Source organism: Protomyctophum bolini (genome assembly GCF_963924005.1).
Source record: "Protomyctophum bolini genome assembly, chromosome: 22".
NCBI lineage: Eukaryota > Metazoa > Chordata > Actinopteri > Myctophiformes > Myctophidae > Protomyctophum > Protomyctophum bolini.
In genome coordinates, this window is record NC_137883.1 from 28,496,377 (window position 1) to 28,512,904 (window position 16,528).

The 16,528-nt window shown below is 39.6% G+C and overlaps 1 protein-coding gene across 1 annotated transcript in view; it reads left to right on the forward strand.

Moving 5' to 3' along the window:
* gpsm1b (G protein signaling modulator 1b) overlaps window positions 1-16,528 on the forward strand; it is a 43,651-nt gene extending 27,123 nt beyond the window's left edge. The window contains exons 12-14 of the mRNA XM_080756544.1: window positions 12,519-12,672; window positions 13,606-13,811; window positions 14,693-16,528. Coding sequence (XP_080612670.1) covers window positions 12,519-12,672; window positions 13,606-13,811; window positions 14,693-14,884 — 552 coding nt within the window. The 3' untranslated portion in view covers window positions 14,885-16,528. The remainder of the gene's footprint in view (window positions 1-12,518; window positions 12,673-13,605; window positions 13,812-14,692) is intronic.

A 16,528-nucleotide genomic window follows, 5' to 3' on the forward strand; every position in this document is an offset into this window, starting at 1 on the left:
GATGCAATCAGTGATTGCTAAGTATTTAAAACCCCCAGGTTATTTCCTTTTAGCTTTTTCGCTGGTATCTACGTTTAATAAACGTAGCTAGGCTATCAGTACCTACTGGTGCTAACTACGCGTACGTTCGACAACCGTATACTCCATATAATATGAAAGCAGCGACCGTCAATTTACCTTTTAGCATTGCTCCGTTAGTATGGAGAGCTTCCGTCCCCACCAGCTATGGGATTTTCCCCTTCATTGTCAATGGCATTTAATGTTTGTGTTGCCACATATTTACGTCATTTGACAGACATATGACCTAATTTCTCCTTTCATTGTCAATGGCAAAAATATGAGACAAAAGCTGCCCCTCAAAACAGTTTTAAAATGCATGTTATTATATGGGAAGCCGTTTAGGCCATAAATGCATAGTCAACTCGCACATACATGTATACTTCTCTTGCACATACATATATATTGGTACTTCACTTGCACAGACATGCATATCTCACATACACATACATGCATACTTCACTTGCACATACATACATTTAGGTAATTAACTTGCACATACATACATACTTCACTTGTACATACATACATACTGCATTCGCACATATATAAATACTTCACTTGCACATACATACATACTTCACTTGTACATACATACATACATACTTCATTCACACATATATAAATACTTCATTCGCACATACATAGTACATACATACTTCATTTGCACATACATAGATACTTCACTTGCACATACATACATACTTCACTTGCACATACATACTTCACTTGTACATACATACATACATACTGCATTCGCACATATATAAATACTTCACTTGCACATACATACTTCATTCACACATATATAAATACTTCATTCGCACGTGTGTGTGTGTGTGTGTGTGTGTGTGTGTGTGTGTGTGTGTGTGTGTGTGTGTGTGTGTGTGTGTGTGAGAGAGTATGAATGTATATGCACAAAAGTATGTATATAACAGGAAGGCAATTCCTGGAACAGGAAGCTCGCAAGATGGTCACATAATTCGCCAGGACACCATTTTTGCCATAACAAATGAATTTCAAATGAAAGGCTAATGGAAATGCAACAGTCAGGAACAGGCCTGTAATTGCTGAGTGCTGAACTGGAGGTAGTGCAAAAATTAAGACCAAATTTTGAAAAAAAAAGTTATCCTCGTTTCTCATAATTTTGGCCCATATCGTACGGTATACTATAGCGCGCCGTTTTTCATCATTTTTGAGGATTTAAAAAAAATGACGAAATGACAAACGATGGGTTATAGACTTATAGCCCATGTTTTTTTTAATTTGGAGAAAAAAAAGTTATCCCCGTTTCTCATCATTTTGGACCATGGGCTATAGCCCATATCGTACGGCATACTATAGCGCGCCGTTTTTCATCATTTTTGAGGATTTGAAAAAAATGACGAAATGACAAAAACGATGGGTTATAGCCCATGTTTTTTGAAATTTTGAAAAAAAAAGTTATCCTCGTTTCTCATCATTTTGGACCATGGGCTATAGCCCATATCGTACGGCATACTATAGCGCGCCGTTTTTCATCATTTTTGAGGATTTGAAAAAAATGATGAAATGACAAAAACGATGGGTTATAGCCCATGTTTTTTGAAATTTTGGAAAAAAAGTTATCCTCGTTTCTCATCATTTTGGACCATGGGCTATAGCCCATATCGTACGGCATACTATGGCACGCCGTTTTTCATCATTTTTGAGGATTTGAAAAAAATGAAAAAAACGATGGGTTATAGCCCATGTTTTTTGAAATTTTGGAAAAAAAAGTTAGCCTCGTTTCTCATCATTTTGGACCGTGGGCTATAGCCCATATCGTACGGCATACTATGGCACGCCGTTTTTCATCATTTTTGAGGATTTGAAAAAAATGAAAAAATGAAAAAAACGATGGGTTATAGCCCATGTTTTTTGAAATTTTGGAAAAAAAATCCAGGCCCATGAATTTTCAATTTCCGCAATTTCCAATTTCCGCAATTTCTAATTTCCGCAATTTCCAAATTCCGCAATTTCCGCAATTTTCCGCAATCTTTCCGCAATACTCTGCAATTTAAAAAAAATAATCAAAAAACATGGGCTATAACCCATCGTCTTTTTTTAAACACTCCGCAATTTGCTTATGTTTCCCATCCTCCGCAATTTGCTAATGTTTCCGATCCTTTCCGGTAAATACAACACATTGAGTAGGGCACTGCAGGGAGTTGAACCCCGTTCCGGTAAACCAGAAGTCCGACACCAGTGCCTTAGTTTTTGTGTTGTTCATTTACAGGCCCATGTATTTAGCTTTTCATTTGAAATTCATTTGTTATGGCAAAAATGGTGTCCTGGCGAATTATGTGACCATCTTGCGAGCTTCCTGTTCCAGGAATTGCCTTCCTGTTATATACATACTTTTGTGCATATACATTCATACTCTCACACACACACACACACACACACACACACGCACACGCACACGCACACGCACACACACACACGCACGTGCGAATGAAGTATTTATATATGTGTGAATGAAGTATGTATGTGCAAGTGAAGTATTTATATATGTGCGAATGCAGTATGTATGTATGTATGTACAAGTGAAGTATGTATGTGCAAGTGAAGTATCTATGTATGTGCAAATGAAGTATGTATGTATGTATGTGCGAATGAAGTATTTATATACTGTATGTGTGAATGAAGTATGTATGTATGTACAAGTGAAGTATGTATGTATGTGCAAGTGAAGTATTTATATATGTGCGAATGCAGTATGTATGTATGTACAAGTGAAGTATGTATGTATGTGCAAGTTAAGTACCTAAATGTATGTATGTGCAAGTGAAGTATGCATGTATGTGTATGTGAGATATGCATGTATGTGCAAGTGAAGTACCAATATATATGTATGTGCAAGTTGACTATGCATTTATGGCCTAAACGGCTTCCCATATTATTACTTCAACTTTCATTTTAAAATGGAAGTCAAAGACACTCTGATTAGGCGATTACATCATAGATATGTCATAGACGAGGATGATGTCATCATAGATTCACATTCACAATTTTCTTTCTTTCTTATCTACCCAATCTTCATTATGAATAGTGCTATAATATAGCTGTTGTATTACAATATTGATCCTGGATGTACAAGGTTTATACACTAATATTATTGAAAGTGCTTTGGAGATTCTAATATTGATTGAACAGGAACGCATGTTGACGCTTCGCAACTCTCTCGATCTTTCAGGATAATCTGACAATAAATGCGTCGCCAGCGTATATTTATTGTTTTCATTTTATTGTGTGGGAGTGGACAGAGAAGAGGGTCTGTAATAAGGGTAGTGGGTGCAAACTGGAATGCTGGTTCCTATAGCAACGCTGATGTCATTTAGGAAGAACCTTTTGCCCCTCCCACATTCACTGTCTTTCCTTCTCTTTCTTTCACAGAACCCCCCTCTCTCTCTCTCTTTCTCTCCCCCTCTCTCTCTTTCTGTCTCTCCCCCCTCTCCCTCTCTCTCTCTCTTTCTGTCTCTCTCTCTCTCTTTCTGTCCCCCACCCCCCACTCTCTCTCTTTCTCTCTCTGTCTGTCTCTCTCTCTCTTTCTGTTTCTCTCCCCCTCTCTTTCTGTCTCTCTCCCCTCTCCCTCTCTCTCTTTCTGTCTCTCTCTCTCTTTCTGTCCCCCACCCCCCACTCTCTCTCTTTCTCTCTCTCTGTCTCTCTCTGTCTGTCTCTCTCTGTATCTCTGTCTGTCTCTCTCTCCCTCTGTCTCTCTCTCTGTCTCTCTCTGTATCTCTGTCTGTCTCTCTCTCCCTCTGTCTCTCTCTCTGTCTCTCTCTGTATCTCTGTCTGTCTCTCTCTCCCTCTGTCTCTCTCTCCCTCTCTCTCATTCGATTGGCACACAAGTCTCCCTCTTCATCCCTTCCTCCTCTCGGAGGTGTTCTGTCCCAGTGCCCTAATTGAGTAACTGGACAATAAGCATCGTTGCTGTCGGGGGAGGGGCCTGGCATCGCCACATTTCAACTTTTTGTGTTTCCTTTCCCCCGTAGGTTTATGCCCTGCTTTGTCATATAAAGTGTCGCACGGGGGTTGTGATAATAGCCGATTTACAAGCATAGATCATGATCTTACTTTCTTTTCAGCTATTAGTGTAGATTTTCGTCTTACACAAATATTAAATTCCCATTGACAATGAATGGAGAAGTTGCATCATCTGTGTCTGGGCAAATAGGCATGTTACGTCATGATGATGTACAATGATAAGAGGCAAGAGCGCCCCTCACATCACTTTTTATAATGAAAAGGGAACGCTTTTGGACATGCAAGGTTTTCAGTCGACGACGCGGAAAGCAGAGATTCAAACAGATACAGCGGTAGAGGACACCTGGTCACAGCACAGTGGTAATCAAGAGGGCAAGCTAATGACAATCCATTGATTTTTGCATTGACTTGCAATAGAAATGCAACATCGTAAAGAACTAGTGCAACGGTATATCAAACAAATCAATTTAATTGATGCTGTAATAAAAAAATCTATTAATAACCGTTCCCTGTTGTATGGGGCATGTCATTGTACGCAAAAAGTATAAAACAGTGGCTCACAAAGCGCAAGCGTGTAGATTTGCTACTTTTAGTGCTGTTATGGGAATAGTTTTATTTCCCCACAACGGTCCATACTACATTTTAAAGCGTGCCGTTTTTTGCCGGGCGTCGTGGGGCGTCTGTGCACGATAGATACTGATAATGGTGGCACGCTAATGAGTGAATGTGGCTGTGGCTGTACATATACGCCTCTCTCAACCCGGGACATTGTCACCCCTCGCTTGTCCCCTCAGCCATCGCCATAGCCTTGTCCCCTCAGCCATCGCTCCGCTGACAGTGCGACCTCGATCGGAGGGACCCCATCCCATCCCATCCACTCCCCTCCACCCCACCCCTATAGCCCCCACGCACGCGCCTGCTCCCCATAATGAGTTGTTTTCCCACACTGGGGAGAACAGGGCTACAGCTGGGGCACAATGATGACCCGCAAGGAGTGACACACAGAACGAGAGAGAGAGAGAGAGGAGAGGAGAGGGAGGGAGAGAGGGGGGGGGGGAAGATAAAGAGAGAGGAGAGGGAGGGAGAGGGGGGGGGGGTGAGAGAGAGAGAGAGAGAGAGAGAGAGGTAGGATAGATTGTCGGACGTTGAAGGGAGGGGGCACTGGAGAGAAGGACTGAGGAGAGCAGTGTAAAATGGTGAGTTGAGGAGGGGGATAAGAGGGTTTGTGTGAAGTGGCCGTGCAGACGGATGAGAAGGGCAAGCGGACGGAGAGAGTAGAAGAACCGCGGCGGTAAGATGCGTCATGCTTCGGTAACAACGTGACTGGAGTGATGCTATAGAAAGGACTTGTGTGTGTGTGTGTGTGTGTGTGTGTGTGTGTGTGTGGATTGGTGACCCCGCATGCTGCCTGCCACCTAACTTTGGTCTCTTCTTGCTCTTGTTATTATATTGGTCTGTCAGTTTGTCAAGACTCGGCTTGTTTGTTTTCCTTTCTTTTTTTGTCTGATAAGGAGGAAAACTGCTAATTCATTTAACCACTTGAACCCCAGCATCCGTATTCTGGGGGTAACATTAGCCAAAGATGGCACATTTGCGACGCATTGTAAAACTTGTAGATTGTCTATTTTTAGTGTCAGATTTGGTGTAAAAAAACAGCGCCTTTTTTCCCTCTAGACCAAATCTCTTTGCTGAAGATATTGTGATCTACAAGATCTATATTTTCACCGAATGTCTGCCTATTATGACCAGCACAGGGATCACTAGGGTTCATATGGTTACACGTTCTTCCCAATGATGCTGACCTACTTAATAATTATGCTACTCCATACTGTATAGAAAGAAGCATAAACTTTTAGTAAGTGTTGGTAGCGCATCAAAATGTGAGCACCGTTAGGCCTGATTTACATGAGGTCTATTTCGCATTAACTACACAGGCTGACACCTTTATTTGCTGTGAAAAATCATCTGTGTTTTGCTGCGTTCTGTGTGAATGTACACAGTTTGTTTTTCCTTTTTTTGTGCTAAAAATAGCTGATCTTCAAGCCCACAACATGTTGCTATTTTCGCCAGAATGTTCACGCCAGGGTTAGCCTGGCTCCAGCCCTGAATCGCTACCATTAAAAAGAAATGGCTCCTGGCGATTGAAACGAAAAAAAAATTGAGACTTCAGAGTGTCGGGCTGCCCCAGGGCACGGTTATTTTATTTTATGTGGTAAATGATTCTTATTCTGCTATGATGATGGAACACACAGTAGACGTATTGTTGACTATACTTTAAGCTGCTAGTGTTGCACTTTAGGGAGCTGAGCATTATTGTTCCAGGGGCCATAACCAAAGAGCTTTTAGCATCAGACTCTATTGATCTGTGAGTCCTCTTCTGTTCTGTTTTTCCATTAACCTGGATTGTGTTTTTTTTTGTTCGACCACGATAATATGAGATAATCGCATCTCACTTTTACAACACAAGGAGCATTGTTGATTTCACCTGTGGTTGCTTGTGTTGTGGTTGGAGAAACATTGTGCAGTGTGTAAAATGACTATTGCACTGGTTGTGCTGAAACAGATTATTTTTAATGTCAAGGACCCGCCATTTTTAAATACATTGGGCCACAACTTGCTCCCATTTTATTTTCATCTCTGCGGCACCCAATTCACACTGTAAAATCCTGTAAAAACGTTCTGAAAGGTGTTAAAATTTGTCTTCTACATTTATCTCAAAGAGTGTCCTTGTGGGAGTCGGACCCCATGTTGAGAACCAGTGTCCTTAAGAGAATTAACTAAGAAAAGGAAGTCATTCATTTAACTGAATCACATGTTCTTGGATTGCTGTGTGTCCTGTGCTGATTTTACTCAAACCTTTGTTCCAAGGAGCGTGATTGTTTTTTTAATGTCATCTTTAGACATTTTGATCATTATCATTCACAAGCAGAAACACATCGCCTAACTCTGTGTAATCAACAGCTTGCCCAGGCCAGCGTTGCCCAAGTTATTGTGCTGATAGATGGAGAGATTGATTGATTGATTTTGTGTGACAATGTACAGTATACTGTGCAGTATATACTGTGCCTGTACAGTATACTGTGCCAGTGTGAAGCTGACAAAAGGCAATTTCCTATTATATTCCCAAGACATTTTTAGAGGTCATCGCTGCTGGGGACTTTGTACTGGACTGGGAATGGGTAGCTTATTTTTATGATGTATTTTTATATTAATCATGGGAGATGGTCTGTAATAGCACCTTGAACATCTAGGTCACGGCGTTCTTTCTAAGAAAGCCATCCCGTGTGAGCTGGCCATTCTATTTATTATCATCTCTAGAAGAGGTAAAAGAAATACCAATTTTGCCACGGATGACGTCATCGGCTAGAGTCTCTTCTAAGAGCCAGTCCATCAGGAAGTGAATGGTGGTTGAATCGGGCTGAAACCATGGCCAAATATGGAGTCGTACAAGAGATACTGTAGGTACAGTATGCCATAGATCAGTGGTTCTCAAACTTTTTAGCTCGAGACCCAAAAGAGAAGTTTGATGTCTTGCCGGGACCCAAACTAGTGAAAATAGTCAATCTAATTGAATCTACAAGCTCACGTTGTGAGTTTTGTAACCCATTTTTTCACCAAGTGTCAACTGTCAATTTATCTAATCTAATCCTGGGCTCTACTCTTCCTCTGCCAACCTGGGGAGAGCAACGGACTGACCTCATGCTTCCTCATGCTTCTTGCGGAAATTGCGGAAATGGAAATTGCGCAAATTGCGGAAATTGCGGATTTCTTTTTAAATTTTTTCATTTCTTTCAAATCCTCAAAAATGATGAAAAACGGCGCGCTATAGTATGCCGTACGATATGGGCTATAGCCCACGGTCCAAAATGATGAGAAACGAGGATAACTTTTTTTTCCAAAATTTCAAAAAACATGGGCTATAACCCATCGTTTTTGTCATTTCGTCATTTTTTTCAAATCTTCAATAATGATGAAAAACTGAGCGCTATAGTATGCCGTACGATATGGGCTATAGCCCACGGTCCAAAATGATGAGAAACGAGGCTAACTTTTTTTTTCAAAATTTCAAAAAACATGGGCTATAACCCATCGTTTTTGTCATTTCGTCATTTTTTTCAAATCTTCAAAAATGATGCAAAACTGCGCGCTATAGTATGCCGTACGATATGGGCTATAGCCCACGGTCCAAAATGATGAGAAACGAGGCTAACTTTTTTTTCCAAAATTTCAAAAAACATGGGCTATAACCCATCGTTTTTGTCATTTCGTCATTTTTTTCAAATCTTCAAAAATGATGAAAAACGGCGCGCTATAGTATGCCGTACGATATGGGCTATAGCCCACGGTCCAAAATGATGAGAAACGAGGCTAACTTTTTTTTCAAAATTTCAAAAAACATGGGCTATAACCCATCGTTTTTGTCATTTTGTCATTTTTTTCAAATCCTCAAAAATGATGAAAAACGGCGCGCTATAGTATGCCGTACGATATGGGCTATAGCCCATGGTCCAAAATGATGAGAAACGAGGATAACTTTTTTTTTCAAAATTTCAAAAAACATGTGCTATAACCCATCGTTTTTGTCATTTCGTCATTTTTTTCAAATCTTCAAAAATGATGAAAAACTGAGCGCTATAGTATGCCGTACGATATGGGCTATAGCCCACGGTCCAAAATGATGAGAAACGAGGCTAACTTTTTTTTTCAAAATTTCAAAAAACATGGGCTATAACCCATCGTTTTTGTCATTTCGTCATTTTTTTCAAATCTTCAAAAATGATGAAAAACGGCGCGCTATAGTATGCCGTACGATATGGGCTATAGCCCACGGTCCAAAATGATGAGAAACGAGGCTAACTTTTTTTTCCAAAATTTCAAAAAACATGGGCTATAACCCATCGTTTTTGTCATTTCGTCATTTTTTTCAAATCTTCAAAAATGATGAAAAACTGCGCGCTATAGTATGCCGTACGATATGGGCTATAGCCCACGGTCCAAAATGATGAGAAACGAGGCTAACTTTTTTTTCAAAATTTCAAAAAACATGGGCTATAACCCATCGTTTTTGTCATTTCGTCATTTTTTTCAAATCCTCAAAAATGATGAAAAACGGCGCGCTATAGTATGCCGTACGATATGGGCTATAGCCCATGGTCCAAAATGATGAGAAACGAGGATAACTTTTTTTTTCAAAATTTCAAAAAACATGGGCTATAACCCATCGTTTATGTCATTTCGTCATTTTTTTCAAATCTTCAAAAATGATGAAAAACTGCGCGCTATAGTATGCCGTACGATATGGGCTATAGCCCACGGTCCAAAATGATGAGAAACGAGGCTAACTTTTTTTTTCAAAATTTCAAAAAACATGGGCTATAACCCATCGTTTTTGTCATTTCGTCATTTTTTTCAAATCTTCAAAAATGATGAAAAACTGCGCGCTATAGTATGCCGTACAATATGGGCTATAGCCCACGGTCCAAAATGATGAGAAACGAGGCTAACTTTTTTTTCAAAATTTCAAAAAACATGGGCTATAACCCATCGTTTTTGTCATTTCGTCATTTTTTTCAAATCCTCAAAAATGATGAAAAACTGCGCGCTATAGTATGCCGTACGATATGGGCTATAGCCCATGGTCCAAAATGATGAGAAACGAGGATAACTTTTTTTTTCAAAATTTCAAAAAACATGTGCTATAACCCATCGTTTTTGTCATTTCGTCATTTTTTTCAAATCTTCAAAAATGATGAAAAACTGAGCGCTATAGTATGCCGTACGATATGGGCTATAGCCCACGGTCCAAAATGATGAGAAACGAGGCTAACTTTTTTTTCAAAATTTCAAAAAACATGGGCTATAACCCATCGTTTTTGTCATTTCGTCATTTTTTTCAAATCCTCAAAAATGATGAAAAACGGCGCGCTATAGTATGCCGTACGATATGGGCTATAGCCCACGGTCCAAAATGATGAGAAACGAGGCTAACTTTTTTTTCAAAATTTCAAAAAACATGGGCTATAACCCATCGTTTTTGTCATTTCGTCATTTTTTTCAAATCCTCAAAAATGATGAAAAACGGCGCGCTATAGTATGCCGTACGATATGGGCTATAGCCCATGGTCCAAAATGATGAGAAACGAGGATAACTTTTTTTTTCAAAATTTCAAAAAACATGGGCTATAACCCATCGTTTATGTCATTTCGTCATTTTTTTCAAATCTTCAAAAATGATGAAAAACTGCGCGCTATAGTATGCCCTACGATATGGGCTATAGCCCACGGTCCAAAATGATGAGAAACGAGGCTAACTTTTTTTTTCAAAATTTCAAAAAACATGGGCTATAACCCATCGTTTTTGTCATTTCGTCATTTTTTTCAAATCTTCAAAAATGATGAAAAACTGCGCGCTATAGTATGCCGTACGATATGGGCTATAGCCCACGGTCCAAAATGATGAGAAACGAGGCTAACTTTTTTTTCAAAATTTCAAAAAACATGGGCTATAACCCATCGTTTTTGTCATTTCGTCATTTTTTTCAAATCCTCAAAAATGATGAAAAACGGCGCGCTATAGTATGCCGTACGATATGGGCTATAGCCCATGGTCCAAAATGATGAGAAACGAGGATAACTTTTTTTTTCAAAATTTCAAAAAACATGTGCTATAACCCATCGTTTTTGTCATTTCGTCATTTTTTTCAAATCTTCAAAAATGATGAAAAACTGAGCGCTATAGTATGCCGTACGATATGGGCTATAGCCCACGGTCCAAAATGATGAGAAACGAGGCTAACTTTTTTTTTCAAAATTTCAAAAAACATGGGCTATAACCCATCGTTTTTGTCATTTCGTCATTTTTTTCAAATCTTCAAAAATGATGAAAAACGGCGCGCTATAGTATGCCGTACGATATGGGCTATAGCCCACGGTCCAAAATGATGAGAAACGAGGCTAACTTTTTTTTCCAAAATTTCAAAAAACATGGGCTATAACCCATCGTTTTTGTCATTTCGTCATTTTTTTCAAATCTTCAAAAATGATGAAAAACTGCGCGCTATAGTATGCCGTACGATATGGGCTATAGCCCACGGTCCAAAATGATGAGAAACGAGGCTAACTTTTTTTTCAAAATTTCAAAAAACATGGGCTATAACCCATCGTTTTTGTCATTTCGTCATTTTTTTCAAATCCTCAAAAATGATGAAAAACGGCGCGCTATAGTATGCCGTACGATATGGGCTATAGCCCATGGTCCAAAATGATGAGAAACGAGGATAACTTTTTTTTTCAAAATTTCAAAAAACATGGGCTATAACCCATCGTTTATGTCATTTCGTCATTTTTTTCAAATCTTCAAAAATGATGAAAAACTGCGCGCTATAGTATGCCGTACGATATGGGCTATAGCCCACGGTCCAAAATGATGAGAAACGAGGCTAACTTTTTTTTTCAAAATTTCAAAAAACATGGGCTATAACCCATCGTTTTTGTCATTTCGTCATTTTTTTCAAATCTTCAAAAATGATGAAAAACTGCGCGCTATAGTATGCCGTACGATATGGGCTATAGCCCACGGTCCAAAATGATGAGAAACGAGGCTAACTTTTTTTTCAAAATTTCAAAAAACATGGGCTATAACCCATCGTTTTTGTCATTTCGTCATTTTTTTCAAATCCTCAAAAATGATGAAAAACGGCGCGCTATAGTATGCCGTACGATATGGGCTATAGCCCACGGTCCAAAATGATGAGAAACGAGGCTAACTTTTTTTTCCAAAATTTCAAAAAACATGGGCTATAACCCATCGTTTTTGTCATTTCGTCATTTTTTTCAAATCTTAAAAAATGATGAAAAACTGCGCGCTATAGTATGCCGTACGATATGGGCTATAGCCCACGGTCCAAAATGATGAGAAACGAGGCTAACTTTTTTTTCAAAATTTCAAAAAACATGGGCTATAACCCATCGTTTTTGTCATTTCGTCATTTTTTTCAAATCCTCAAAAATGATGAAAAACGGCGCGCTATAGTATGCCGTACGATATGGGCTATAGCCCATGGTCCAAAATGATGAGAAACGAGGATAACTTTTTTTTTCAAAATTTCAAAAAACATGGGCTATAACCCATCGTTTATGTCATTTCGTCATTTTTTTCAAATCTTCAAAAATGATGAAAAACTGCGCGCTATAGTATGCCGTACGATATGGGCTATAGCCCACGGTCCAAAATGATGAGAAACGAGGCTAACTTTTTTTTTCAAAATTTAAAAAAACATGGGCTATAACCCATCGTTTTTGTCATTTCGTCATTTTTTTCAAATCTTCAAAAATGATGAAAAACTGCGCGCTATAGTATGCCGTACGATATGGGCTGTAGCCCACGGTCCAAAATGATGAGTAACGAGGCTAACTTTTTGCATGAGCGTCATGCGTCATGTTTTGTTTTTCAGAAACTGGGTCGTGACCCCTCAGATGAAGACTGCTTCTTTGATCTCCTCAGCAAGTTCCAGAGCAGCCGCATGGATGACCAGCGCTGCAATCTAGATGAGACCCAAAACGGAGACAGTGCTGCTGACTCCATCCCATCACTACATGACATGATAGGTAGGTTTTATATCATTTTTTCGCTCTTTTTGGACCACTGTTCACTGAGTGCCATCTGGTGGACAAAAGTGGTGGTGTTTCCGAGAAAAGAGTGTGCAAGGGCCAAGACTAAAACTGGCATGAAAAGGTTATCAATTAAATAATTTCTAAGGATAGCAATAGTTTACCATACTGGTAAACTATTGCCTTGAAGCAGAATGATAAGAAAAAGTGTTATCTTTGTTTCTGACATTTAGTAGAGACGTTTAGGAACATCTGAACCTCAAGACAATTTGTTCTGCTTCTGTCGTTTGAGTTTGACCTCGACACTGTGATCAAATTGTAATCACTGTACTGTATCTGTACAGTATGCAGTGGTGGAAGATTTCTGACTTAAGTAAAAGTAGCATTACCACAGTTTAAAAATACTTTTTTACAAGTCTAAGTCCTGGATTCAAAATGATGCTAATATAAAAGTATTAGCATCAAAGTAAAAATTTGGGATTTGAATTATTTGATCATGAACCACAATTTTATACTTTGGCCATTTGAAAATAGATTTTAATTTAGAAAAATGTTTAGATTTAATTGATAATTTGATTAATTATTTGTCATCTAAATTTGCACAACTAAAGCTGTCAAACGAATGTAGTGGAGTAAAAAAAAAAAGGATTTAACCCATTTTGGGCGGGAACCCCTTTTGGTGTTTTAAACATTGTTATAATTTAGCTATTGAAAAATAGCAGATCTACAAGCTTGTAGCGCGCCACTATGAGCTTGTAGGTCTGCTATTTTTGAAAAATCTTGAAAATATTTATTTCAGAAAACTGGAGGATTTAAAATATTAGGCCTAAACGGGGTGATAAGTGGGACTAGGGAATAGGGAGGGAAGAAATGCTTCCCGGTCTTTCAGTCTGTCTGTGCAAAGATTGACCCCATGCCTGCGTCTCTCAGATCCTGCACTCACCACGTCGCCCCAGACAGAGGAGCTGTTTGATTTGATTGCCAGCACCCAGAGTCGACGCCTTGATGACCAACGGGTTAATGTTGGCAACCTGCCAGGCCTGCGGATCACCCACAACAACCTAGGGAGCCTGGTGGGCGAAGGCGACCCCCAGGAACCCAGCGACGATTTCTTCAATATGCTCATTAAGTGCCAGGTGGGAACACACTTCAGAAATCACAGGCGCTCAACGGGTTGTAACGACCGAATTGGGGTGAAAAGGGGGTTGAAAGAAAAGACTCAAATGCAATTAAAACCTTTTAATTGCAATTGAAGACAGTGCGTGTGTGTTCTGGTATCAATATAACAAACATGCGTTACCTTCCGGCTCTTCCATAATTTCTCGTGAACATTGTATGCATAATGTAAATTGTAAAGGTAGTCCAGGTATCCAACAGATGTCTGTAGTTCAGACGGAATGGACGGAAAACAGTGTTCAGAAAAAGGTGGGTTTTTTTCCTGACGGTAAATCACCAATGTTCTCTGAAAAGCTTGCTTAACTACTTTCAACCTGGCATCCCTATTTTCAGCACATATCCCAACATTCGTTTTTTCCAAACACTTTTAATTAAAATACAATAATGTAAATATATAGTAGTAGTAGCAGACCTGCTACCGCTTGAAAATTCAAAAATGAACTTAATTAATTTAATAGATCTTTTCTAGAACTGTGAGCCTTTGAACTACTTTTACAATGTCTGACTGCATGTTTTGCATGTTTTTTTTATTGACCTTTATTTAATCAGGGAAGACCATTGAGCGCATGCTCTCTTTTGCAAGAATGCCCCGAGTACAACAAGATCACAGTGTACAAAAAAACAACAACAAATTACACAATTTTACATATGGTGAAATATGGTGAGCAATATAAAAATAATAATCATAATGATAATACACCGGTAATACACAGTATGTGTTTGCATCCACAAGTAGTGCCTCAGATGACTATAGAGACCGGTTTATCCATTTTCAGAGAGTCCTGATTTGTTTGCCTTTTGTCCTCTCTCACTCGGTCACTCTCTGCTCATCTGTCTGCAGTCCTCACGGATTGACGACCAACGCTGCTCCCCGCCAGAGGCCGGTCCTCATGCGCCCACGGTGCCCGACGAGGACTTCTTCAGCCTCATCCAGAGGGTGCAGGCCAAGCGCATGGACGAGCAGCGCGTCCAGCTGCCCTCCGACGACCCCGACAGCCCTGATCCTGAGCACCCCGGGGGAGATTCCAGCTAGGACTGAAGCTCCGTGTCAAAGAAATGGGGAATACATGGAAAATATAGTAGCTATTTCGAGGTGAAGGGTTTGAACTCGCTATGTTTTTGTGACCCGTCCTTCTCGCTCGTAAGTCGTCATATATAGACGCTTGGTCAAGACCTCTTTCACGTCCGGTGCGGGCGCGAACGGTACCCCGTTTGTGTCCCATATGAACGTGGACGGATTATTATTTTCACATAATTATTTTTTTAAACATGGCCGTCTGACACGGACTATCCCGAATGTTGAAAAGTGATGTTAAAGTTGTATCCGGTGGGTTCACTGGTGATGCAATGGGGTCCTGGCCAAAGCGTGAGTGTGTGACGAGTTCGGGGCGAGAATGTGTCGGTTCTTGATGAAACAGGTAAATCCTGTGTGCAATAGGTGGTGCCCTGCCAGCTGTCACTCATCGTATTACGTTTTAAATGTCTGTATATAAAATAAGAAATCAAGCAGAATTTGAGCCAGGACACGTGGGGCAAAAGAGCTACTGTTTGACTTTATAATTTTGGGACGTTAAGATAAAAAAGACAAGATGTATACCGTGTCGAATGCCTTAATCAACATTTTGTCAGACTCTCAGATTGTAATTCCCCAAGTGTCACATGATCACATCATGTCTTGTGGTTGATGCGTGCATGATGAGTATTAACCATGAAGGATTGACGTGGAACACTGGTGTCATTTGTATAAACCGTATTAAGGATGGCCAACAGTAGACGAGCGGAATCCGTACATTGCTAGTATTATCATCAATCTGATGACCAGAATCACGGTTCGATTACTAGACTTATCGGGGGAAATCCACGTCTTTGATTTTGATATCCCCCTCTGCTGGTATCGGATATGTTTTATCACTGCGTCTGGTCATACTGAGTTAAATACATGCATTTTCTTTTGGGGAAATGCAAATGTATTTTATGTTTCATAATTTAACAATTGAATTGTTTGTCAATCACATTAACCCTGGCATCCCTATTCAGGCCAATTTTGTGGTAAAAACAAAACAAAAAACATTACCACTTATTAATAAATTATAGTTCATTTAGCCCTTGGGGATAGAAGCCAGCCTTTGATCTTGAATATTTTGAAGGAGAAAGTTATTGTAATAATGATATAGAGCTCAAATTATGTGTGATTTTAAGCACTTTTATCATATTTCATTGATGAGCTTTTCTTAACTGTACCATATCCTTTGCATATTTTTGAGAATAATTTTGTAAAGATTAGAGTGTTATCATAAATGCAATTAGTGCCTAATAGTATACATTTCTATTAATTTCCGAGTCCCTTACAGAGCAGCCAAGATCATTAGCTTAATATGCAACATTGTTTTCTCACTCAACAGTTCGAATATGATTCTTTTGGGGGGGTCGCGGACAGTAAAACTTGTTCTAGGTTAATGATAAAGAACAGGTCCCTGCTATGAAAACACCGGTTACCCCCCCCCCCACCCCTCCTCCTTTCTCCTCCCAGAAGAACATGCTTCCGGACTAACTGGTATCCAACCCCTTTTTGTCAATGGCATGCCATGATGATATGTACATATATATTTTTTGTATTTATGTTCCTTTTGAGGATGTGACAATGTTCCCCGTGCTTTTAATAAATGTCTCATTTGGC